The sequence below is a fragment of the Seriola aureovittata genome, chromosome 24 (genome assembly GCF_021018895.1).
Source record: "Seriola aureovittata isolate HTS-2021-v1 ecotype China chromosome 24, ASM2101889v1, whole genome shotgun sequence".
Classification (NCBI taxonomy): Eukaryota; Metazoa; Chordata; class Actinopteri; order Carangiformes; family Carangidae; genus Seriola; species Seriola aureovittata.
In genome coordinates this window covers 792,883-818,415 of record NC_079387.1, presented here as the reverse complement: position 1 = coordinate 818,415, position 25,533 = coordinate 792,883, and the positions used below count along the sequence as shown (strand labels likewise).

General features: G+C 43.1%; 1 protein-coding gene and 1 long non-coding RNA gene across 5 annotated transcripts in view; one reads left to right on the top strand and one right to left on the bottom strand.

The window, feature by feature from the left end:
* Nucleotides 1-4,272: 4,272 nt before the first annotated feature.
* On the bottom strand, nt 4,273-5,489 carry LOC130165549 (uncharacterized). Its single transcript, XR_008826825.1, has 2 exons — nt 5,352-5,489; nt 4,273-5,186 (listed from the first exon to the last, which is right to left on the bottom strand). It is a non-coding gene; the product is annotated as an uncharacterized LOC130165549 (long non-coding RNA).
* A 1,334-nt stretch (nt 5,490-6,823) lies between these two features.
* Nucleotides 6,824-25,533, top strand: part of zeb2b (zinc finger E-box binding homeobox 2b) — an 88,815-nt gene continuing 70,105 nt past the window's right edge. For 2 of the 4 annotated variants that reach the window (XM_056370899.1, XM_056370897.1), the window contains exons 1-2: nt 6,824-7,315; nt 8,550-8,688. In XM_056370899.1, coding sequence (XP_056226874.1) covers nt 8,616-8,688 — 73 coding nt within the window. In that variant the 5' untranslated portion in view covers nt 6,824-7,315; nt 8,550-8,615. Of the gene's footprint in view, nt 7,316-8,549; nt 8,689-25,533 lie in introns of those variants that run through there. The other 2 variants (XM_056370898.1, XM_056370900.1) reach the window with 2 other exon arrangements.

Genomic DNA, 25,533 nt, shown 5'->3' with positions numbered 1-25,533 from the left:
CTCAGAGCATTTCTACTAATGGTTAAAGCTGTGTAGCACAGCAACATCTCTGGTTTGATTTGGGCTGGGGACCTTTGACCTTTTGTTGCAAGTCACAACACATTTCAGTGAAGTGCAACAGCACCTTAAACTGCAACCTCTGTTCACTGAAACCTTCACGAATGTAGGACGTAGTGCACGGCTGTTATTAAACTGTATTTGCTAACAAGCCTAATAAAGTTGCAGCTTAGCGTATACTTTCTCTGCTTTGGAAAAATGGCAGCTGAAGATTCATTAGGCAATATTTCAGCCCTCAATAAAGAATCTATCTTATGTTAAGATGACTCCAAACTTTAGTACTGATACATAACAAGCTTCACTTTCATGCCAGCAATCAATACAAGTTTCTTAACTCCTCCGATGCTTTTCTCATAATAATTTAAGTCTTTGAACGTGCAGCCAGTTCAGTGATAACTGCACATGCCTAATTCCTGACTTAAATAAAAATAGTAGTGTGAGTGAAGGTCCACTTACAATCTTTTTTTTTGTCACGGTCATCAGAAAAAAACACTGATGTCATGCACGCAAAAAGTAAAAAAAATAATTGCAAACAATGTGCAGTGTACACTAGGGAGAATTGAAAGAAAATAAGGTAGAAGGTAGAATATGAGGCATCACAAAGTCTGAGGTTTTATTCATCTTGTTTTTCCCAACCTGTTGTTTTTTTTTGGGAGCTGCAAAACATCTGACCTCTTTCCACAGGAATAGAAGGAAAAAAAGATGGCTAACACATGATATGTTTTGTGTTTTTCTTGTGAGAGTCTCAGTTGAATAAGTGGTCATTTGTAGAAGCCTCTGCTCAGTTTTCAGCTAACAAGAGCAACATAAAAAATCAATACTTTTTTGGTGTAAGCATTTGTTTCTGCAGCAATCTGCTATGCAGCGGCCTTGTTCTCTGTGCGAGCTTTCTTGTCCGACTGAGAGAGATCAGAAATGCTCAGAAAAGAAGAGGTTTTTTCCCACTCCCTCTTGCTCATGGCAAATGTAAACTAAATTCTTTTTGCATGTTTGAGGAGTTCTTGCAGATCACACGCCTGAGCCTTCGCCTCTCAGTCTTTAATTGTCCGTCAATCTCTGGAGTTTCTGTGGTGCTGAAGCTCTTGCGGTGGCTATCACAGAGCCAGAGCCCGTCGAGAGATGTTGAGTTTGATGTTGCAGAGCTGGAAGAGCCACAAACAAGCGCAGAGAGGAGATGTGATCTAGGGTACTATGGCTTCTCTGTCTTGCATTCAAAACCTCTGAACACTACAACGATCGTTATTTTAATTAAAAACTTGCTTTCAGGGCTAAAGCACAAACTGTATGCTTAGGGTTTAACACTCGAGAGGCCGAGCTACAGTCACTTGACAGCTGTTTTGAATTGTAGAAGTGAATTTTCAAAAATGTCCCTCCTCTTTTTTGTAGACCCACTTCATGGTCAGACCAGCTTTGTTTGATTTGCTACATCACATGAAGTGGTTATAATTGTATTTACACCAACTCCTTCAGCTGAAGGCGGATTGTTAAAACTCGCTCACAACCTCTGCCATCCCCTATCAACTCTACACTAATCAATAACAGATAAATATAGCTTTTTTTTAAGTTACTTAGCCACTAAACTCAGCATATACTGAACTAATCAATAACAAATATTATTATTATTATAAAATATTATTTTGGTCAGTTATAATTGTATTTATACAACATTATTGCTGTGGGAAAATCTGAATCATCACAACGAATTGAATACGTGAGAAAAGCACCAGCATCCAACACATGAGGACTGTAGGACTGCTGTGTGTCACTATCAGGCTCTGTGATTATCATGTATTATTATACCTGACAATGGAGTGGTAAGCTAAGCTAATTTTGTCTTCATCTCTCAGAAACCGCTCTTGTTGTATCAGTGTATCGCTCTGAGGACACTGAGCTGCTTGTTGCTGAGTTCAAAAAAACATTTTGAGATTTTATTGAAATTCTAATTTTCCCCATAATTTTTATATTAACGTAACATTTTCAGATGAGATTCCATTTACAAGATTAATTCAGGATACATTTTATAGTTATTGATAGGAGTGTATGCAATTTAATAGGTTGTTAATGAAACCCACTTCAGGGAGCAGCAAACCCATCATTAATTACTGAGGAGAGTTTAGGTTTCCCATCCTGGACAGAGTTCAGATGATTTTCTTACCTGATAAAAAAAACTCTGGAGGAAAAGCTGAATCATTATTTGACTTGGAAACGTGTCAGATGTGTTTCTGCCAACAATAAAAGGATTAACTGTTGGCACCAAACTTCAGCATTCAGCAGCTTCAAGCCAAAGGTGTCAGTGTTAGCATCATATAACATGTAGCCACATCAGCTGAGCTCTGTGTTACTCTGACCTTTGACCTCCTCACTGTTTATGTGTTATGTTGATGGGAGTTTGATAATCTACATTTAACACTTGAGATTAATTTTCTGTAAAATCAAAATACATAACTTTTTTTTTTTTTTTTAAATAATGATCCTCCTCTCGCTCTGTCATTATTTCCCTTCATGATGCGTCGTCATCAACAGTGAGACCAGGAAATTTTCATCCAATCATAATCCTTGGAGACACTGGAGGAAGTGGACTCTGAGGACAACCTGCAGCAGGACGAGGCATGCAGGCTTCCTGGTCACCACATCTGGGAGTCGCGAGTAAGTCTTTGAAAAGAAACTCACACACACCTGTGCTTCATATTAGGAGAAAAAAAACTGAACAGAAAAATGCAAGTTTTTAATAAGACATGTTGATGCAACAAAAAAAAAAGGTGTTTATGTGATTTTGATCTTGATCATAAATCATCCAAAGTAAATTAGTTTCCTCAAGCAAGGTCTTAAAATTAATTACACAGTTCTGAATCGTGTGTCACAAGTCATTCAGCACAAATGATCATGATCACTGTTCCTCATATTGTAACAGGTTTGATTGGGCTGCTGAGTGTGTGTGTGTTTTTTTTTTTTTTCTTGAGAGCTGGACTGGGCATAGATTCATCACTGGATGCGCCACAGTGTCATGTGACTCTCACAGATCTAAATTAGGCCAATAATCAGGGACGCCTGGCGGCTGAGTTGTTGAATGCACAACATGTACATGCAACTGTGTTTCACTCCCGCGGCATGTTCTGCTGTGGCATCCCTCTCTCCCACTGGGTCTCCTCTTATTTTATTGTATACCAGGAATGAATGCAGAAAATCATAATTGTATAAAAGCATTCAATGTAGCAATTGTAGCTGTTCTGTGATCTTTGTGTTGCATGGATGTATCAGTGGGCCAGCGTTCTCTTTAATAAGTATCACATATCAGATGGTCAGTGTTGTCGACTGCCGATGTGCTTTAAGCTGAGATCTGATTTCACTCTGCAGTGAAACCTGCTGCTAGTCCAGGTTTTGGTTTTCAGCGGACAGTTTTAGTGTCTTATGGTGATGTACGGTCTGTTTTGGAGGATTTCCCACTTTGACTGGAAGAGAAACCTGCAGGAAACACAATTCTGGTGTTGTTTTCGCTGGAAATTGTAAAAAAAAAAATTGACAAATCTACCCCAAGAATTTGACAGAAAGTTGAGTCAAGCCGTTTCAAAGGGATGTTGTCATGCCGCATTGACTTCTGACCTCCTTATTTTTGGTTGCTTGTTATGTTGATCTTTTAATTAAAGCTTGTACATAGTCAAAAATATTATTTGCTGAATGATGCAAGTGTAGAGGGATTTTATTACTCTGAGATCCTGAACTGCAGAACAGTGATCTTTGTTACTGCATCCCTCTTTTCTCATAACTTCAAAGGCTGCTGAGACTTTCAGTAATGTAATAGCAGCCAACAAAGTATGTACAATATAGTGGTTTGTGTAACTCCACTGCTCTATTGAACATACAAACACAAGTGGTAATTAGACTGACAGAGTCTGAAAATCCTGCGAAACATTCCTACAGCCCCACTGCACCACTGCGTTTATGTGTTTGTGCTGTCAAAAAACTAAAAGTGGGCCTCCCCTCACACACACACACACACACACACACACACACACACACTGAGGCAGAGAGAAGGAGAGAAAATTAGGATTATAATCTTGGTAATCAGCAGTCACGCCTGAGGCAGACAGCTGCAGAACTGCACAGCTCCAATTTAGGTGTTGGACATTAAAAACCATTAAACCCAAGTGAATTTCTACTTATTGATTTTTCCCGGACAACATTTCAACTTCAGAAAATAAACCATGGCGGATAATATGCTGCAAAAGCTTCAAATTTTTATTTAGAGAAAAAATACAGAGATCAACACTGAGAAATACAGTTAAAAATCACCACAATGCATCAGAAATTATTTGTAAATAATTACAAATCTGCCTTTTTTATTTGACTATTCACCTCAAAGCCTCAATAACAATTCTGCAAAGCATGATAAACATGTTTCCTCATAACTCACTCCATCACATCGACAACATGCGCAACAACATGTTTGCATTTTTAATCTGAAATTTACAATCAAAAAGATCGACCAAAAATTATGAATCCATGCAGAAGATCTTTTTGGAACCCCCTTCACCTCATTTAAATCAATATATTCATTAAGCACAAGGTCCCCCTATAGGTCACACACCGACTGTAATCCGTTTTCACGGTGAATATGTGGCCCCTCGTAGCAGAGCCTGTGTGCGTAAAAAATGCGAGAGGTGCCACTCCAGGCTCGCATGGATGAATGGGACACAGAGCTGTAGCTAAAGTGTGCATGCGTGTGTGTGTGTGTGTGTGTGTGTGTGTGTGTGTGTGTGTGTGTGTGTGTGTGTGTGTGTGTATGTGGGTGTGTGTGCGCGCGCGCGCGTATGAGAGAGAAATAGTGTGTGTGCAAGGGAGGGAGAAAGGGGGAGCTGGACTGCTTCGTTTACATGCAAGCACCGTGGCAGTAAATTACGCATGACAATAATTCACCCAGGACCGGATCCACTTTCGACCCGAGAAAAACGGGAGGCAAAGCAGATTCACCCCGAGCGATTTTACCCACCTCCGCCCTCCACCTCCTTGTTGTTGGATAAGAAGAAGAAAATAATGACGGCATTTCATGATGGAGATGATTTAAAACACAAAAGACAATCAGAAACTTACCAAAAAACTCAGTTTGGCATATGAGTCCCTAGGAGAGTCCTCTGGTCCATGCATCCATACAACAGAAACAAAGATTGAAGAAGGTGTTTATATTCATAATAATAATAATAATAATAATAGTATTAATTATAATAATAATGATAATAATACAAGTGAGAAAATTGAGAAAACAGTAGGCTAAAACTGTAAAAATATAAAATTCCTACCAGAAGTTAAGACCCTGTTGATGGGTGATTTCTTTTTGCATCTGATTGTTTGTTGATTTTTTTTTAGGATGGGGGGTGGAGGGGGGGCATCAAGCAGTTCAGCCCCTTGATTGATGATTTAATTAGCCATACAGTGGCGAACTGCAGGAGGACAGGACACAAAATAATACTTTATTTACATAACCAATCACGGCGCTGCAAAGGTGGAGCTTCCTCTCTCTCTCTCTCTCTCTCCCTCTCTCTCTCTCTCGCTCTCTCTCTCTCTCTCTCTCTCTCTCTCTCTCTCTGTTACAAGTCGGACCAGACTGAGCTGAGATGGTTGACTTCTGTAATAAATGCGAGATTCATCCTGTTAAGTGGCGTCCAGAACGAAAAATCACTGTAATACTGCTGGAATATTCCTGTGATATTCTTATAATTCTCCTGCAGGGACCCACAGAGCGTCTCAGTAGTGACTTTACAGTCACTTTATTCTACTTTATGGCATTTTTCAGCTCCTTTAGTATCATCAGAATATTCCTACTGAGGATGCAGTCCTCTCCGTCACTGCTGGGCTGTCGTCTGTGCAGTCATAGTTGTATAACATCCCTAATTTAATACGGATTCACTTTGTTTCATTTTCGTTAGGGGGTGCAATTGGAAAATGCAAATAAGCAGAGCCAAAAATTACAAATGATTTTTTCCCCCTCCACAGTCTGACCATATGTGGAGTTTACAAGCATTTACAGATAGAGACAGGGATGTACCTGCAGACACACTGATGCTGCAGGTACATCACAGCCAATAAAACTAAAATGATTGAGGCTACTGTTACGCTGCAAAAGCAAATCCACCTTAAGTGATTCACCCACTTTTTTTTTTTTAAACCTTTACAATCAATTTTTTTCTCAAACAAACGAGACACAAATTCTGCTAAAGACGCTGAAGCTCCACTTGTTTCCAAAACGTTTTCAGATTCCTCCAATCATTTTCTAAAAAATCATAATAAAGCAAATGAAGCCTCTGACATCAACTGAATTATCCTCGATATTAGAAAACGTTTATGAATTAACACTTGTGCAAATGTCACCACACTTGACTTGAGTTTTTAGCAAAAACAATCACGTTTTCCAATAACTGACACCGTCCTGACGGGACATCTTTTACAGCGTAGATAAAAGCCGAACATCCCCAAACCTTTTGCAGACGCAGCCAATTACAATAACGAAGAATATGTGGAATTGCCTCCCCACCCCAACTCCTGCATCTTGTCGTATCAACCCTGCCATTTCTGCAAATTAAACGGAGTGGAAATAGAAATTAAAAAAAAGAATCCTTACATGATTGCGGCCGGTGTGGACGCGCTCCAAGTTTCTCCCCCCCTTCCATACACACACACACACACACACACACCACACACACACACACAAACACATTCACACGAAGAAAGAGAAAATACACTGTCGCCTGTTCTTTGCTCCGCGTCGAAGCCCGACATAGTTGGTTTCACTCAAAAAGAGAAGAGATGGAGAAAGAGAGAGGAGAGTGAGGGAAAGAAAAGAGGAGGAAGAGGGAGAGAAAGGAGAGAGGGAGGAAAAAAACTTCACGTTCAACCCAGAAGATGCTCACGTTTGGCTCTCCTCAATTATCCCCTCCCGTGAAGATAGGTGGCGTGCGTTTCAGGGGGCTTCTCCTCTGTGTTACACGGCAAAGAAAAGGAGGTGGAAAGAAAAAAAATGTCATTAGAAGAGGCGTAACACGTCAGTCCCTACCCAGGTTTGTTTCCTGGAGTGGGTGTAAGACATCAGTTGTAAACCTGCCCTAGCAGGAATAGCGGTCCCTCCCTCCTCCCAACTATTTCTAAGGCTTTATTTCTAAGGCTTTATTATCACCGGTGGAAAAGGATCCGCTCACCGACGCACTCCGGTATCATCCTTCCTCGCAACTCCTATCCGCAAGACACCTCTTTACACTCCTAAAAACAGGTATGTGCCTTCTCTCTTTTTATTTTTAGCCTTTTTTTCGGAGAAAGGTTGGATAATAAACTTCCATGCGCCCGCGTCAGAGTTGGAGCTCAACTTTGCCTTACCTGCACAGGTGGAAATAGGTGCGTTTGTTTTGATTTTTTTCCTTCTTTTTTACCTCAGTGATGTAGAGGCGTCCTGCAGGTTCCTGACAGCCGGGGAAATGTGCTCTTTGCGGGGCGTTTTGGCGCTGCACAACACCGCTATCCTTTGGAGGAAAAAGACGATATGCATCCCGTTTTCCCTCTGAGTCTCTTTAGTCTGTATTATACTAGTGACTGTTTGTATCATTCGGCTAAACGCTCAAGTGTCCACAACAAACAAAACCTCTTGTCAATATTCACTTCCCCTAATAACGGTATTTGCGCTGATAAATTAGCTGGAGAACCGAACATCCCACACAGGCGATCTGAGTCTTATCGCTTTTGTTTATGCGCCATTTGTGCCTTAAAGATTTTTCTTATAGTGCGGGGTCAATTGGCACATTTTAAGAAGTATTTCTCATCTGCTATTTATTAACTGTTTGGATTTAGTTTATGAAACCTAGAGGTGTAATTTTCTCAGGCAAACCCAAGTGTTTATTGAAGTTATATGACTTTTAATCAGACCACACAGTGCAGGCTTATTGCAAGCTGAGGCTCATTCTCGCTCTCGCCGTCTCTAACGTGTAAGATCTGGATTTGACCCTAAAATCTGACACAAATTTGATTTATTAACCTGTTTCTCTTCCTGTGCCAAACCCGGACTGAAAGCGCAAAACGTGAGTAGATCCTGCCAGTTTTAATGAAAATAAGTTAAAAGGTTAATTTTCTTAAAACTGTAGAAAAATACTAAGCGGGTTGTGAAACTTTTCTGAATGAAATAACAATAGGGTGTCAGGTTTTCGCTGCTGTTCTCATTGGCGAAATAAATAGTGGTTTTCCTAATAAGAGAAATTATAATTCTCTTCCTCCTCCTGCTGTTTGCTTTGCTGTTAATGCCACTAAGCTGACAGCCGATCAGCTGAAAATCAAAATTAGATGGACACGGATCCCCTCACCGCTCCTTCTCATACTTTCACCCACGGCTCTTTTTCTTTTTTACAATCCGTCCCTCCATCCAAGTTACATTTGCAGTTTCTTGTCCGCGTCCGGCGCAAGTGGATCTCCATGCTAATTCCCACATTGTTGGTGCTGCTGTGTGTGTTTCCCGTCAGATATCAAGCTGAAATCAAGGAATCGAGTCCATGCGAGCTGCCATCTGATCCCACACACACTTATCAATGAAGCAAGAGATCATGGCGGATGGCCCCAGGTGTAAGAGGCGAAAACAAGCCAACCCGAGACGGAAAAACGGTAAGAAAATCACGGGGGAGACAAACCAAGCAGTCGGGGGAGGGGATATGTTTGGATGCAAGCCTGGTTTGAAGGTTTCCACTGCGGTTCAGGGATGTGTGAAGGTCCGCGGCTGGTGCGCATATCTGCCTTCCCCTTTTACGCAGGGATAAAGGGACCGTTATCCGGGGGAGAAACTGTGCGTAAATGCGTCCGTGTTGCAGCCCCACTCGAACCCTTGGAATCTTAAAATTAGCGGGTTTTAAAATGTGTATTTTAAGGGGATTATTTTAGGAAGGTTGTGAGGAGGTTAGTTGGAAACTTGTGGATGTTGGAAAGTTGGACTGTAGCGGTGCCGGCTGCTTTCTCGTCGGGACAAACCCCGCCATGGGGGACTGTGTAGCGGTCACTCAGAGCATCGGTGGCTGGAGCAGACTCACGCTGCTCGGTGTAAAAGTCCAATCTTGTGACTTGAGTTTTGATTTGCTTTAATCCACGCGCTGGCATGCCTTAGCCGTGATGTTTTTTCTCTGTATATAGGCCTTTACATCTCCTCTGTAAAGCACATTTTCAAGTAATTTAGCCCCACATTGTTGCTGTTTTCCGGGACAAGCTGAGTGGTGAAATTATTCACAGGAGATGGCAGTTGGTTGTTGGCTCAATTTGCAAACCTGTGCGTTTTTGTTTACCTTTATGACTAAGTTTATTGGAGCGGAGTAATCATATATAAATAGGATGACATGTCCGATAAATGCTGGACATTAATTGGGTCTGGACTGGAGTGCTGGAGGTGGAGATTTGTTGGTTTTCTTTCCCCATTTGACTGCACACTTTCCCACAAGAGGCAAATCTGCAGTGACATTTCCTGGCCCCGTTATTCCTGATTATTCCATATAGGCTCCAAACACACTGGGAACTGAAGCAGTGTGTGTGTAAAATATCGAGGCTGGGATTCAGATGCTCAGACTAGGCTTTTATTTGCTTTCCCCACAACAGTTTTTTAATCTCTGCCCCCACAGGTTATTTATCAAGATCAGATTTCATTTATTGATTTCATACAATCAATAGCAGACAAGCATTTTGTTCCACACTAAATAGCACAAGAGCACAACAGTTGAGCTGGAGATTTCCAATATATATGTACATTTACAGTATTCATACTTAAAAGAAAAATAGAATAATAAGACACATTTGGAGAGATGACAGCCTGTTTAGCCCTGGCCACCTGTTTTGTAAAGGGGGAGTGAGAGGGAGAAAACCAGCCTTGGCTTTTGTACCAAATGTAGCATTTGATAAAATAATATTAGCAAAGCAAATATAATTTTCACACCCTTAAACCTGACAAGAGACGCCGAGCTTTGGCAGAATGTGTAAAGAATATTTATATCTCCTATAAAAATGTATTCCCTCTTTCATACAGGAGGATGCACATTTAAAGAAAATAGATTTTATATCATTCTAGTTTTAAAAATGTAAAATGTGAATCCCCCCTCCTTTTTTTTTTTCTTTCTTCCATAACAACTAGCTCTGTCTGATGACCCCCCCCCCCCACCCCCCCTCCCTGCCACCCCCCACCCGGCCCCTCCCCTCCTCACCCCCAATCCTCCCCCCTGGGAATGCAGAGGCTTATTGAGGCTTGGCCACTCTGGGTCTGTGTGTCTCTCTGCCTGTCTCTCTGTCCTCTTCCTGCCTGGCTCTGTGGAGGGACGGTAGGGCAGGGCGAAGCGTGTGACAGCCGGCAGGACAGACTCTGACTCCTCCAACAGTAACTAACAAAACGCCTTGAATGCACAAAAAAAAAAAAAAGAAAGAAGCATCGCGTACACACACACACACACACACACACACACACACACACAGGGGTTTTTCTAAATATTTTACCAGATGGAGGGCGGATGCACCAAGTCTTTCTCCCCTTAACTAACAAATCAGATGAATATACACAAATCTGAAATATGTACAATTACAGCTAATTTCTCTGAGTGGTTTTTAGAGGTGGTGGTGCGTATGCAAGCATGTTTTGATGTAAATTATAATATGTTTGCCACCTGTCCTTATTTTTTGTTTAAAAAATGCTACATGTTTTACATCTGGTTTAGTTTTTTTGTTTTAATTAAGTAACTGAGCCATTTAAATTTTGTCCTGATATATTTTTCATTCATTGCATCCTCACAGATAGAATAACTGGAGTTGTTGGGAATTATTTTTGCTGCTGGTTAAAAATGGATGGGGCATTTCAGCATTTGTGCCAATTAGTATTAATGAGGCATTTTGCTCACTAAGTTGTCTAACCAATGACATTCTCATCCAGATGACTGTTGGCCTTCAGGGTTGGAGGTGCTACTGTAGCTTTACTCACTCACTGCCCAGTCTGTCATGTGGTATTTAACCACAGTTCATGACTTATCCCCTCCTCATCCAGAGCTCCTGCACGCCGCTGTGAAGCCTCTGTCTTACAGCTGATGGACTGAAAAGGCAGCGATATTTAAAAGCAACAAAACCTGAGAAATTACATTTTTTCTTTTATCACCCTGTTCCCCACTGTTAAACCGCTCAAAAAAAAACCTTCTCCTCTCCCGGTGTGAAACTTGATCTCGGCAGCGTGAAGTGTTTGAGAGTTTGGCCCTCGCCAGGTGTTGCTTGTCACATCCAGCTGTGAGCGCCCAACAGAAAAGCACTCGCACACCTGTCCTTATTTTGATATTACTCAACCAGCACAAGTATCAAAAACATGCCTCTTTAGAAAAAAAATAAAATCGTTCGGCTTTGTTAATTGTGTTATTTTCGATTTGGATGTCACACAGACTCTTTGCATCAAACTGTGCCAGCTTTTGTCTGAGGAGAAGATGAAAGAGGAAATACAGATGTTGCATTATTTTTCTCAGGGTGTTTCCTGTAAACGTTTGATTCTGCATCACCCGCTTTTTGAGCTATTTTTTGATTTTTTTTCCATATCCCAGATGACATTTCGATGTCAGGACATACCCTCGGAAATGCACTGATTACATAATCTGAAGCAGCAGCAGCAGCAGAGGAAGAAGAAGCAGAAAGACGAGGCCAGTCTCCCTCTCTCTCTGCGTCTCTCTGGCTGCTGGAGTTTGATATAATAGTCTGAATGTAGTTATTAAGGCTATCACAGATTCATGCTTAAGGTGGAGGAAAAATAGGGGAAAGTGTGTATGTGTGTGGGAGGGGGTAGCCTCGCTTTCAGACCCAGACAATGGCAGATTTCTGCCAGTCTAAACAATTTGTCCATCTCTATTATTCCTTCGCCTTTTTAAAGTTGTGTTCGCAGCTCCCGCAGTAGAGAATAGGGAGGGGGTGAGACAAGGTGCTCCCTTTCTTCCTCTTCTTCTTTGCCTAACCCTGTAACCCCCCCCCCCACACCTCCCCACTTCTCTTCCCTCCCATGTCCCATCCACCAACCTCCCTCCCTCCCTTCCTCCCTTCTCCTTCCTCTCCCAGATTTTCCCTCCTCAAGGTAGGGGCAGTTTTTTTTTTGCCATCGTCACTGAGGAAGAGGGAGGGTGGGGGTAAGAGGGAAAAAAAAGAGGGGAGGAGGAGGGCAGGTTTCGCAGGGCGCTCGCGGACAATTGATTGTCAGTGGTAATGTGTTTCATTTACATGTTTATACCGTCAATAGTGGCAGGGGGTTGTCCACCGCGCCATTCACTGCTGCCATTCCCATACGGGTTGGCAATTGTGTGGAGCAGCCAAAGCGGACACCTTACACTCCTGATGGATTTTTTTTTTCTGTAGGAAGAAGCAGAGAAAAATGTTCTGCAGTGCATTCATGTTGAGGGGAAATAAGGGATTATTTTGTTTAAGCAAGTGAAATAATTACTGTGAGATATTACAGTGGCCGGCAGGAAGCAGTCTGCAGCAGGGGGGCCTGTTGTGCTCAGAGTGTCGTGGTGTACACACCCGCAGATAGCCGGGGATGGTTCTTACTGGAGTATTTTTATAACGTCGGCCTTGTGGTTGAATCAAAATAGACACATTCCAATTACCCCATGTAAAATGACTAGCAGGTTTCCCTCAATGCAGGCTAATAAGGAGGCATATTTGTCCTGTCACAACTACACATTGCACTTTGGCGTGCTGCATGAGGCCTTATTATTTTCCGGAGCGTACGGTAGCTTTTTGCATCACTTGATTTTTTTTTTTTTTTTTTTTTCTTTTTACTCCCTCTCCCTCAGCTGTAGTCGTCACAAGCTAAATATATCCATCTGCTCAAAGTGTGTGAGTCAAGTGTATATAGCCAAGCACATAAAAATGAATGGACTTCCCTTACGAGATCATTGTGATTTCGAGCGTGGCGTTGGTATATAGGAGCAAAAGGATGTTCCCTTTGGGTAACGGTGTCAGGTCTGAAAGGAAACATTTTCTCACAGAATCAGTTTGTCAAAGGACCAGGAGTATTTGCAGTTAATTCACATGATTTTATTTTATTTTATTGTGTGTGTGTGTGTGTGTGTGTGTGTGTGTGTCACAGAGAGACAGAGATACAGTCATCGCAGCGTGATATCTTCGGCTTTCAAGCTGATGTTATTCAACAAATCCTCTAATATGTGCTTTCCACAAGGAATTAAATCAGGAATGTAGCTGAGCAACAGCATTTCCACACACACAACAGCAACACACACAAGCACAGTTTTTTTCACGCTTTGATAAGGCAGATAAAAGCAAATAGCATGGCTTGTGGCTGTACACCCCCCCAACACACACACACACACACACACACACACACACACACAAAAAAAAAAAAAAAAAAAAAAAAAGGAAACTAATGATCATCTCAACTCTATCCTGGACACTGGACAGAAAACTTTCATCCCTCCCTCCTCCTCTTCCCAAAAAAATAGCCAAAAAACATTTTGACACATTTTCTCCTTTTTTTTTTTTCATTATTCCCTTTTTTTTCATTCTTCCTTCTTCGACCGCCCTGCTTGTGTGAAGATATTTTTCGCCTGGCGGCCAGAGAACACACACTTGCAGAGGCACCGCGAGCCCGGACCCCTGACACCGCGGGTCTTTGGAATGCCTTAGGTACGATTTCACTTTCGCTCACATCAATGCTGACCTGAATGCCTTTCATATCTGATCCGCCGTGTCTCTCCTGGTAAACATCCCCCGGGGGGAGAACAAAGAAAGGAGCTCCTCTTCTTCTTCTTCTCCCTCTTAATCACAATTCAGCCCCTTTCGCCGCCAGCAGCAGGGCTACACATTTGCATTCAGCATCAGAAAAGGGCCTGAGATGAAAAGGGGGGCGAAAAAAATGAGAGCAAGAGAGGAGAGGAGGAAAAAAAGAAGAAGAGGAAGGGAAAAAATAGGGAGAGAGGCAGAAAGGGGTGGGTGGATGGTGGAGAGAAATAACTAGGGTGTTTGTGGTTGTTTGTTGGTCGTCCCCTGGTTACAAGCCTTTTATAGCCTCCCTACTCTTGCAGGGACCCGGGCCCCTCCTGACAGACAGATAGTGTTACGAGATGGCATGCCCACACTATTCGTGGCCAGTCACACTTAAGAAGAAGAAAAAAAATCCTGGCTGCGACTGATCGGATTGTGCTCAGAGAAGGCGATAAGGGTCAGGAGCAGGTGTCTCAACGATGCTATTTTATTTTTCTTCCCTTGTCTGTTTGTCAAAACTAAAACTTTGCATGTAAAAAAATTAATTTTCCACAGCACTTTTGTGGTGCTGTTTTTAAAATTTTTGTGGGAAGCAGGTTTGGTCAAAATGAGCATTTCCCATCATTTAAAAAAAAAAACAAAGTGAAGAAAAAAAAAAGCTTCACGTGCACTATGTCCACTTATGTAAACATGCACAATGCACGTTATCTGTTGATTAATCCACGACTAGCAAGATATCTTTATCATGCGATTCCCAGGCTGGATGTATGCAAATCTTAAGCAAAGATGGGGAGACGGGAGGGAGGGGTTACCACAACTCTTTAAATGGCATCATGTGATATGGATTCCAGTTTTTCTTTCTTCTCTTTCTTTTCCTTACCCAGAACTTTTTTTTTTTTTTCTTTTTGGTTAAGAAGAAGGATTATCGGTACACCTTCCCTCCCTCCTCCTCCTGGCCAAGCTGCGCAGGATTTAGGCAGATTTACTTCAGCAAACACCTTTGGACACTGGGAGAAAGTAGGAGTCTGTTTGCAAAAGGGGCCTTTTGTTCCGAGAGGTTCTGGATAATGCCTTACCAGGCAGCCATGATATTAACCCGTGCTTTGGAGAAACAGGGTGGAGGTGGTGGTGTTGGGGGGTGTTAACTCTTTGTATGACAACTCTTTGCTGTTCATACATTCCCTCAGCATGTTCTGTGACCGTCCCCATCGCTCCGCTTTTAAGCCTCGACGTTTGTTTTGGTAACGTAAAATTCCTGTGATTTTTTTTTTGTGTGTGTGTGCGTGTGTGTGATTGGACATATTGGGTTTGTTAAAGCAGAGCTGCAGAAGTTACAATGTATTTGGGGTGATGCACACTCACACACACAAAAACACACACACACACACACAGAGCAACTGCCACTGCCAAGAACGATGAAAGCGAGAGCGGTGGCTGGGATCCGTTGCCTGACTAACACCAAGGCATGAATCAGCCAATAGCGAGCCAACTCTGCCCCTGTGACTTCCCTTTATGTTTAAACGGCAATAATGATGTATCGTCCAAAACAATGTGGTGACACAGGCAGCACCGTAGCGTTCCCTGCATGCTTTTGGCCTTAATCTTTTGCATTTTGTTTATGCATCATAAAAAAAGAAGGCTCTTTTACATGTAAGCAAGTCCCAGTTTTTACTGCGTGGCAGCTGAACTGTTGCTGAACTTCTGCTTCTTCCCCACAAGGAATTGCCTCAAAAAAAAAAAAAAAGAAGAAAGAAAACACGTTATTCTCGCCTTTTAGTCACTCGAAACTATAGCGAGCGCACTGCTATATCTACTTTAGAGATATTAAAACTGTGAGTTAAATTGTGCTAATTTGGCTCGGCTGTGTGACAGTCAAGGATGAGTGTGGTTTGTGTCTGCTGCTGCATCATGTGAGCTGAGGGCTGCCTTAGTGGCACGGCGGTTGCCAGAAGTGTGGGTCACTCAGACAACGACAACTGAGGACGGTGTGAAGGAAGCAGAGATGGAGAGTGATGGAGCAAAGGTGACAGACTTAAAGGTGTTTGTGGCGGCGGCGTTCTGCCTGTCCAGCTCTGGCCCACCTTCATTTTCTCTTTCTCAGGATTTGACAGGTCGGATCAGTCCCCCCTTTATGTTGATGTGCGTGTTGCAATGCAGTCAGATGTCTTTCTCCTGCTTCCCTGACTTTATTTCATGCCTTTTTGCTTGTTTTCAGTTTCTCTCTCTCTCTCTCTCTTTTTTTTCTTTTCTTTTTTTTTATCTCTGAGCGTCTTCCTCTCATCCCTTTGTTTTCTCTGTTTTCTCTTTTCACTCCTTGTGATTTTGACAAAAAGCAAACACAGAAATTGAAACTTCAGTGGTCCGGCAAATAATTGCATGCATTTGGACTTTTCATTTACGTGTGTACACTCTTTACCCTAAGCCGGCATGTTTTATGCATTGCGTAGGAGGAAAATGCATTTTGAAATATCATGCCTCATTTGAGTCTTTCTCAAGTGAAAATGCAAAGTCTTTATTTGGCCCATCCGTTCCATCTCGTCCTGCTGTTTGCACTTATTCAGTTGTTGCGCCGCATCTCGCCTGTGATTTTCGACATTTTCCACGCGTCGACTTTTCCCATTTGCGAAGGAGTCTGGGCGAGACAGACGACAGGTTGCCGAGCAGGTGTAAACTAACATTTAGATTTCATAATTAAATGGCAGGGGGGCAAACAACAACTTCCAAAACACTTTTCTTTTGCCTAACAATGGTATAAGTGTGCATGTGTGTCTTCGTCTGGATGCACAGGAGGAGTTTGGATGGCAACTGTTCCACCAAATTAAATGTACTTTGTCATGTAGCTTCAAGCCAAGCATACCTTGCAGATTTGCCTCTTGCAGTGCGCAGATTTACTCTGCTACGAGAGATATTTTCAGAATTTTACTGTTTTTTTTGGGAGGGGGGAGAATTAGTGTCAAATGTTGTACCTTGTTTCTTTGTATCGCATATTATCTGTCATGTTCTGCGCAGTTCTGAAAATCCAGTAACATTGATCATAACGAGAAGTGATCTGCCAAATCAAATCTATTTTTAAAGTGCTTTTAACAACCAGGATTGTGTCTTAATAGCACAGCAAAGGAACAAATATAGAGTAAATCAAAAGAACAAACACATCACAGCTGGTTCGAGCCTGTGTGTGAATATTTCCCTGCTCTGTGTGCGTGTGTGTGTGTGTGTGTGTGTGTGTGTGACTTATCACTGCTGTCAGCCATAAAACAGGGCACAGCTTCTTGGCGTTTCTGAGGAAACGGAGAAAAAAAGTAATCACCTCAATTGCCCATTAAAATGATTTTTTTTCCCCCTTTTTTCGCGGTAGCTGCTTCAGAGATGACACCTTTGTGCAAACAAGTGTTGAAAGCAGCCTCCAGTTTTTTGCTCTGATGTCGGCACCGCTGATCTGCAAGCGACGCTCGCTGCCACATGTGCACACACACACACACACTCACGCACACACACACACAGGGGCATTTAGGGAAACACACGCACTCTTTGATGTATGTTTGATTGTCGGGTGGAAGAGCTCTTCTGGCAAGGTCACAGCCGCGTGGAACAATCAATAACAGATCACCAGATTAAGGCATGATGACATCTGGAAATCTAGGCCTTTTCCACATACAACTCCACACATTTAGCAGTACGCCGTCCTACCTTTAACCCAGGATGATAGAATATGCTATTTGATCAGGGCTCTCTTTCTTACTGTACTTCATTATTCAAAAGGTGTCCTGCTTCTCTGCCACCTAAGTGCAACCCTCCCTCCCCTCTCGTTACCTTTTTTTTTTTTTTTTTTTTTCTTAGTTAACGAGGACATGTCTGCTTTCGTTTGTGCTCTGGTTTCCCCCGTCTCGTGTGGAAGTAAATTCAGATGTGTTATCTCAATTTAATTGCAGCTGATTGCCAAGCGAGATTAGGACAAAATTAGGTCATTTTGCGGTTGCACAAATTTCGCTCACTTCCACGCTTTCATCTCAGCGTTGATCAAGCACCTTCTTAACCGGAGGTTGCAGAGAAAAGAGGAAATGGTCAGAAATTACACCCTGGTCTCCTTGTTATTCAAACGTACATTTAACCTTTGGCAAGAGTGAGTCAAGGGCAGATAAAACATGGAGGGGGGGGCGCATCTTCCCCTTTAAATGTGCAGTTAGTGGACATGTGTATCAAAGTCGACCCTGTTCAAAACTCTGAGAGGTGAATTCACGTGTTAATGAGTTGTGACTGGAGAGGGAGCCCCCTCCCCTGAACGCCTCGTGTCCCGTTCTGTCAAACGTGAATGTCAAACAAACACCTCCTCAGGTAGCGGGGGGATAATCACACCGACAGGCCTGTCCTCAGCCTTTCTGACGTGCAGGGCGAACGGGGGCTGAGGCGGCAGCGCGGACGAGCTTTCTGTGGTTTCAGGCTCTGCAGTTTGGGGCGAGGTGGTCAAGAAGGAGGTCAAAGTGTGTTTAATACATGACAGTAAATGAAACAGTGTGAGGGCTGGAGGTTGGAAGTCGACAGGGGCGGGCTTTTCTGTGGATGTGGTTGTAGTTTCGGTTTGGGTCACAGCAATCCAGGATTTGGTTTGGGTTTGGAAAAGGCGCTGAATTTTGGGGGAAGATGCTTTGTGATTATCATCATCTACTTTTTAAAGTTATGATGAGGTGATAAAACTGAGGTTTGTGTGGTTGTGGCTGTTATTTGCTATGGATGCCTTATGTTTTGGCGTATAGATGACTGATGGGACATAAGCTGTGGCTTGATTTGGTTATGACTGCTGCTCAAGCAGGAATGCTGGATCGGAGGCCTGGCTGCAGAGGGTAGGACGGGTATTTCCTAAACTAGACGCCTTGTGGGAGATGACTATGATTGGGTCGAATTGAGGGGGGGGAACTCAGACTTGGCCCTGTGACTCATCCTGAGGCACAGCCTGGTCTTTGGTTAGGTCAAGGCTTTTTGACTTGCGGGCCCAAGGTTGTTTTTTTACATCACTGAGGTTTTAAATGTTTAGTAAGTTCTTAGTGATTCTTGTTGTGGCCTCTCAAACTTCTCCAGGGAGCAGTTATAAAGTCAAGGATGAAACTTTGCTTTTTTTCTGTCTTTTTTTCCTACATTTCTGTGTGTGTAAAATTTGCAGAATTTGTCTGTTGCTCCATCAAGCCATGAGTTAGATGCCCAAACACGAATATCCAGGGAGTTATAATCTAGTTTAGTCAGAAGTTGACAGTGACATATTTAAAAAAAAAAATGGCACAATTTAGTTTGTTCTTTCTGCCTCAAACTTTGCTTTTTTTGTTTTACCCCACCTCTGGTTCCATCCATCCCACCGGCCAGTCAGTCAGTCATGTAACCAGTCAGCCCACTCTAATTACTTCTCCCCCACCCAAGGGAAGCTACTTCCTTATCGCTCGGCCGTCTTGCTCCGGCATTCCTGAGATAAATTCTCCACCACTTTGTTATTCTTACTACTTAGGGGTATTGGAATTAGCATGGCCATCAAAGCAGACCTTGTACTCTGCCTTTTTTCTCACAGCCCTCCTTACGACCTTATCAGTGGTCATACATTACAGCCGGGCATGGGACGTGCCCACGGGCTGCAGAGGTGAATAACGGACAAGGTATCGAGCCATGTGTCTGACATCAAAGACTCTGAGGGATGATGAAGCGATGCAAATGTGCAGCTCGTGGCCCTTTACTGTAGTCTGGCCTTTTTTGGACGTGCAGGTACTTCAGGGCTGCGTGGTAACGGATTCATCAAATTGCACTTTGCGGTTCAGGTAGTTGTAGCTCATGTGTCCTTTCATACTCTGTGTTTGTATTCATCAAAAACGGTGTATTAAAGGGCTCCCGTGTTGCCAAAAAGCTGTCATTTTCACACCAAGTGAGTTTCACAACCTTTTAGCTCCTTCATACCTGTTAAAACCTCCACTTGGCAATTTCAAACACGCACAGGCATCCCTGGGTAAATAATCAGAGCCCCATTCATCCCTGCAAACCCCACTTTTTTGCAGATGTGTGGGTTTGATCGAGACTGAGCCCTCGCTTCCTTCCTTCCTTCCGCTCCGCACCGCATGTTTCCCAACATGGTTTATACCTCAACAGCAAGCAGACGCCGCCTTATAAACTGGCAATCACAGTATCCCTAATGTTATTACTTTTCATAATTAGTTACAGCAACACTCATTCCACGACTGGCGGAAAGGAGTATTCCTTAGTAATTAAGGTAATGAAATATTCATTTATGCTACCTTTTCAGCAGTCTCACAAATGAGCCAGCCATGCTTAATGTCCGCCCTGCCTCTGATTTTATTATGATGGCAGACTGGCACATCTGCAATTAGTACTCGCACTGACAGTTAGCATTTTGTGCGGGGCGGTAAGCAGAGGGAGGTGAGGTGAAGCGGCAGAGAGTGGGTGCACCCTGGTGCGATTATACGCCCCCTCTGCCACCCCCCTCTAAACCCCACCTTCTTCTCCCATCACCCTCCACTCCACTAACCTTGTTTTTTTTTTTTTTTTGCCCTTTTTTTTTGTTACCTTTATCTCCTCCTCCCCCACCGTCTCCTCCCCGAAGGAGAGGTTACCTTTTCCCAACGGTGCAAAATCGACTTGACATAACTGTTCATCAGTTACAGTCCCTCTTCCACCCCCCCTTCCTCTCTCCCTCCAACTCCCCACCTCACCCCGAGGTAGTTTGCATCAAATCAGGCCCAGTCAAGCTTCAAGTGGAAATTGGCAGGCCAGAACCTGACAGTGGAGGAGAGGAAGAGGGAGGGAGAAGGCAACCGAAAGCAGGCAAATCACAGCACTACAAGCCTGAACTACATCCAAGATGGTGATCGCAAGGTCAAGTTTTGGGGTTAAGTGCTAATAAGTCAGTTTAAAATCAACCCTAATTGAACTGGAGGAGATACTGTTAGCTTTTTTTTTTCCCAGGCAGACTGACTCATATTAGTGGGAATATAACTGATAGTTTAGGTTTTTTCTTGCCCACCAACATCTGTGGATTCCTTGACCATGTTTGCAATTTAGAGGCCAAATCACAAACTGCCAAAAATTCCTACATGGTCTTTGATGCTCATCATCATAATCAGTCTGAGGCTGACATGAGCACTTTTTCTCCCGCTATGAACTTGAAAAAAGCCCATGCACCATTAGCGAGGAGCCAGGACGTGTAGGTTTCTGCCTACCAGATAAATATTTCTGAAGATTTTGGCGTTTGCATCATATTTTTGCGAGCCTTTCAATTTTTTTGTAAGGACGGTTGAGGAGGCGGGGTTACGAGTGAGCCTTTTTATGCCAACGACTTCAAAATAGCTGACACTAGCAAACCGTAACACATGTTCACCAGGCAAGTGCACATCTGCACACACATGGACACGGACACACACAGTGTCACACACACAAAAACATGCACGAACAATCAGACATACTCGCATTCGCGCACATACAGAAACACATAGCCCTAGATATATATATATATATCACACACAGATGTACACGTGCACCACACACTCTAAACACACACTCACACACATGCTAATTGGCAGACAGACAGGTCACAGCAGACGCAGATGTGTCTTTCTTTCTCTTTTCTTTGTGTTTCTCCTCCTGAACCTCGCTGTGGCCCTCGGAGAGAAGCAGATAAAGACTTTGTAATGAAACTTTTAGTGAATCTCGCTGCTCCAGTTCTGTCGCCGCCACGTCACAAAGCTCGAAATGCTGCGTCCCCCCCCCCACCAACTCCACCACCTCCCGACCCTTCCTCACAGTTACCGTTTATTCTTATTAAGGTTGTGTGGGAGAGGTGAGTATTATTGTGTTTTTATTCATTTCTTTTTCCCTCGTGACTGTCCACAAGTGCATATTTCAGCTGTTTTGACCCTTCAACAGCCTTGGAGGATTTTGACACCCTCAATTTCTTTTTCTTCACTTCCATATCTCTTTTTTCTCAGTGTCACATCTTCCCTTTCTCTGCTCACATCGTCTGCCTTCCCTCTTTTTACTGTTCTTCTCGGCACTTTCTTTGCCACCCTCTTCTTTTTCTCTCCTGTCTTAATCTTTTTCCCCCCCCTCCCTCCCTCCCATCTCTCCCCACCCTCATATTTGCTCCCTTTTCCCCCCTGTTTTATTCCTTCTCGCCTCCCTCCTTCCGTGTCCTCAGCTATGCATGTGCTCTGATGGGCTGATGGCCATTTCGACAGGGCAGCATTGAGGTAAAACGGTGTGACGGCAGAGTTTTGTTAAGCCGAGAACAAAGGCTTGGAGATGCCGGGCCAAGCCATTGTCCCGCGCCCATATTGGCCTTGCCACAGTTTTGCAGGATTTAATGCTCTGTTTACCTCCAGCCAATCGCCACTAATATTCAAAGAGGAGCTTCTTCCTTCTAGACGCACCTCAGGATGGTTTAAGATAGATCCATTAAAAAAACCTGCAGCTTTGCTGGTAGAGGAGTGACTCAGAGTGGCAAAGCTGCAGTTTGTGAAAACACTCTTGGCTGTTTTCTATCTATGTCATACTTTTGAGAAACGTTGCTTGTTGATAGTTTAGTATCTTGAAAATAGAATATCAGCCCAAGCCTTTAGTTGTGTCAGTTGAGGAGGGTGTGATTTATTTCATTTTCCTCAGAAACAAACTAACTCTTTGTTTACATCCCAAACTTCCCGTCTAACCCACGAATCTTTAAAATGATACCAAAAAGGTAGAAACTTTCCGTCAGACAGATTTTGTGTTCTGCATTAAAACTTCAGATGATGCAACTTTTAACCACCAGTTCATCTCTGGATTAAAATCACTGGATGCTAAACTGCAAAATAAAACCTCTGCCCTCATAGTTGTGTTAAAGATGACCGCACCAATTTTAGACAGCAAAGTCCCCTCAGTAAGTGTCTGTCACTGTGACTGGGAGAGAGATATGAAACAAGTGTGTGTGTGTGTGTGTGTGTGTGTGTGTGTGTGTGTGTGTGTGTGTGTTGTGTGCAACACAGAGAGAGAGCAAAAGAGTTTGTGTGTGTGAGTGAGTGTGTGTGTCTGGTCCATTGGAGTTCCCCTGCATGGTCTTTGGGCAAACTGAAAGCAGTGCTCAGTGGGATTAGAGAATGAGTGTTGCTGGGGGTGGCTGAGGGCGGAGGACAGAGCACAGGAGGATTCTGGGAGTTTTTCCTGCCCTACAGCAGGCCCTTTGCAGTGATCTCCATAGGTCCTCTATTGAAGAAGCCCGTTACAAACAGCAGTCACTGTTTAACTGTTTCCAAAAGGGTGTGTGCATGTGCATCTGAAAACCCTCGGTCGTGATCAGTCCTGATGGAACATTTCTGCAAATAAAATCAAAAACAGCTTCTGGAAACTTAATTTAGCAACAGTCTAACTTCAACTGGAGTTTTTTTAGATTATATTTGAATGAAATTTTGCAACATCAGGTTAAACTTTTTACCCACGATATCTGAGGTGTCAAGACGGATCATTTTCCCCAATTTAAACAGGCTTACTCTCCAATTTAACAGGCTTTCACTCTGCAAATGCAAAGCTAACGCGAGCTCTTTACAGAAGAACATCTCCCATTAACAACTGAAGGAGGCAGCAGCGTTTTAAGGAAATCTGTCACAGCGGCGTGTTTTTGTTTTTACTACAACAGTCACTCTGACATTAACATAAAAGCAAAGTTTCAGGGAACAAGGGGCAATAAACACAGTCGAAAGCGCCGTCATCGAACCCAATGATATTTTCACGAGCACATAAAGATTATGAGTCCATTCCAGTAGCACCCATCTGTGCTTTCATTTGTGACTATATGCTCAGTAGTTAAAGGGGAGGCTGAGGGAAGACAAGGGATGACTTTCATTTGGTTAAATAGTTTGTTAAGGTCAAAAGAGATAAGAAGACTGTAATACCACCCCTCCAACCCCAACCCCCACCCCCCCACCCCCAACAACAAGCCCTAAAACCGCAGGATGATTGACACGCGAGGTAGTTGACGACAGTTGTTTAGGGGAAAAAGAAAGCAAATAAGACATTTACTGCCAAATCCTCTCCATGTTGCTGTAGCGATTAACGGGTTAACTAAATGAAACAATTTGTCAACAGACAAACTCAGTCTATCCAAACCCTTTCTGCTGCTGCTTTTTCTTTTCTTTTTTTCTTTCTTTTTTTTCTCTTTTTTTTTTTGCAAAACAATTACAAAATTACAGTAGATAAAAATTGAGCAGCGCCAGTATTTATGCAATCAACATAACGAAGAAACAAAACAATTTAATGTGGAAAAAAATCATCATTCATCTGCATTATAATTGCTTCTCTTTCACATCTACGGGGATGGTTAATTAAAATTGTGATTAAATGCGCCTGCACTGCCTAAGATGTCTTCCCCCTAAACAGGTGCTACAGAATTTAAAAGTAAAGAGAAAAAGCTAATTAGCATTGGAAATTGAGAAATTGCCTGCAAGAATCGGTGTTAATTTCAGTCACTGATGAGGTAATTTATAAAGGGGGAGCGCCAAGGAGTCTGTGCAACACGAGAGATTGCAACAACGACTCCCCCCCCCCACTCCTTCTGCCTCCCCCCTCCGTATCCCCGCTTTCCCAGCGTGCAGGTGAAGCTGTTTGCAAAATATTGAAGCTATTTGGTATTCGGTCTTCGTTAGGAGTTCATCTGTGCCATCACAACAGCTAGAGTAAACACCCAAGACTAAATAATGACATATAAGGGTGTTACACAGAAAAACACACAAACCTTTCCCTTCGCAGATGAGTGCACAGATGAGGAGTAAGGAAGTGCATGTAGCTCATTATGAAGTGGAGGTTTTTATCCAGGTGTAAAAACACACGTACGACTCCGCCGTTGTTTCCTCATTGACCGCCCTGTTGTTATGGTTGTAGCAGCTTTCAGTGTCAAGCAGCTACATCAACACACAAACAGCAGTTTTCACAAACTTTTCTGTTCAAGTTAGGGAAAACACAACATCAAATTTTGCGGTGGCGTGTTTTTTTCCCTTCGGACTGGGACTGGAGTGGAACCTGCCGCTCAGGATGTTGGCCGCCGTCCTCCGTCCTGCTCAGAGTTTCCAGAATCTTCGCAGATACTGCTGATCTCGAGCTCTCATGTACGCTCCCCTTAGTAATTACCTGTCATTGTCCATCATTATAGTTGGTCTTGGAGAAATGTCAGGCCTGGAACAAGACAGAGCCAAAATGTTCCATGGTGTTATGAACTTGGCCGCAGCTGGGTCGCAACTCTCTCTGAATTCCCCCGATGATCCGTCTGATCTATCGTGTTTGTCTTTCTATCTTGAAATGTGTCAAAGTTTGCATAAGTTCAGATGCTCCTGTCAATGGTTCCTCTGTGATTTATTGGCCTGCAGGGACAAAAATGTGAGAGAAAAGGCAAAGGCTCAAAAATTTAGTTTGATGGTTGACCTTTTCTGATTTGTCACCAGCACTGATTTTGGAAAAAATAAAAATCTTTAGTGGAGATGACACTGACAGTGGCAGCCAAAGTTTTTATAGAAATCGGTGTTCCTGAACCAGGGAGGAGGAGGGTGTGGTGGCGGTGGACAGGTGGGAGGAAGGGTTGAGCTAGCAGGCCGTAGGTCATTAGGCTTCCACACCAGTGGAGTGAAAGCATCAGCTAGCCAAAAGAAAAAAAAAAGGAAAGCCAATTTGCTGAGACATACTCTGCCGACCTTTCATCATAACTGGAGCCTTTTTCTTTTAGATTAAGTCCAG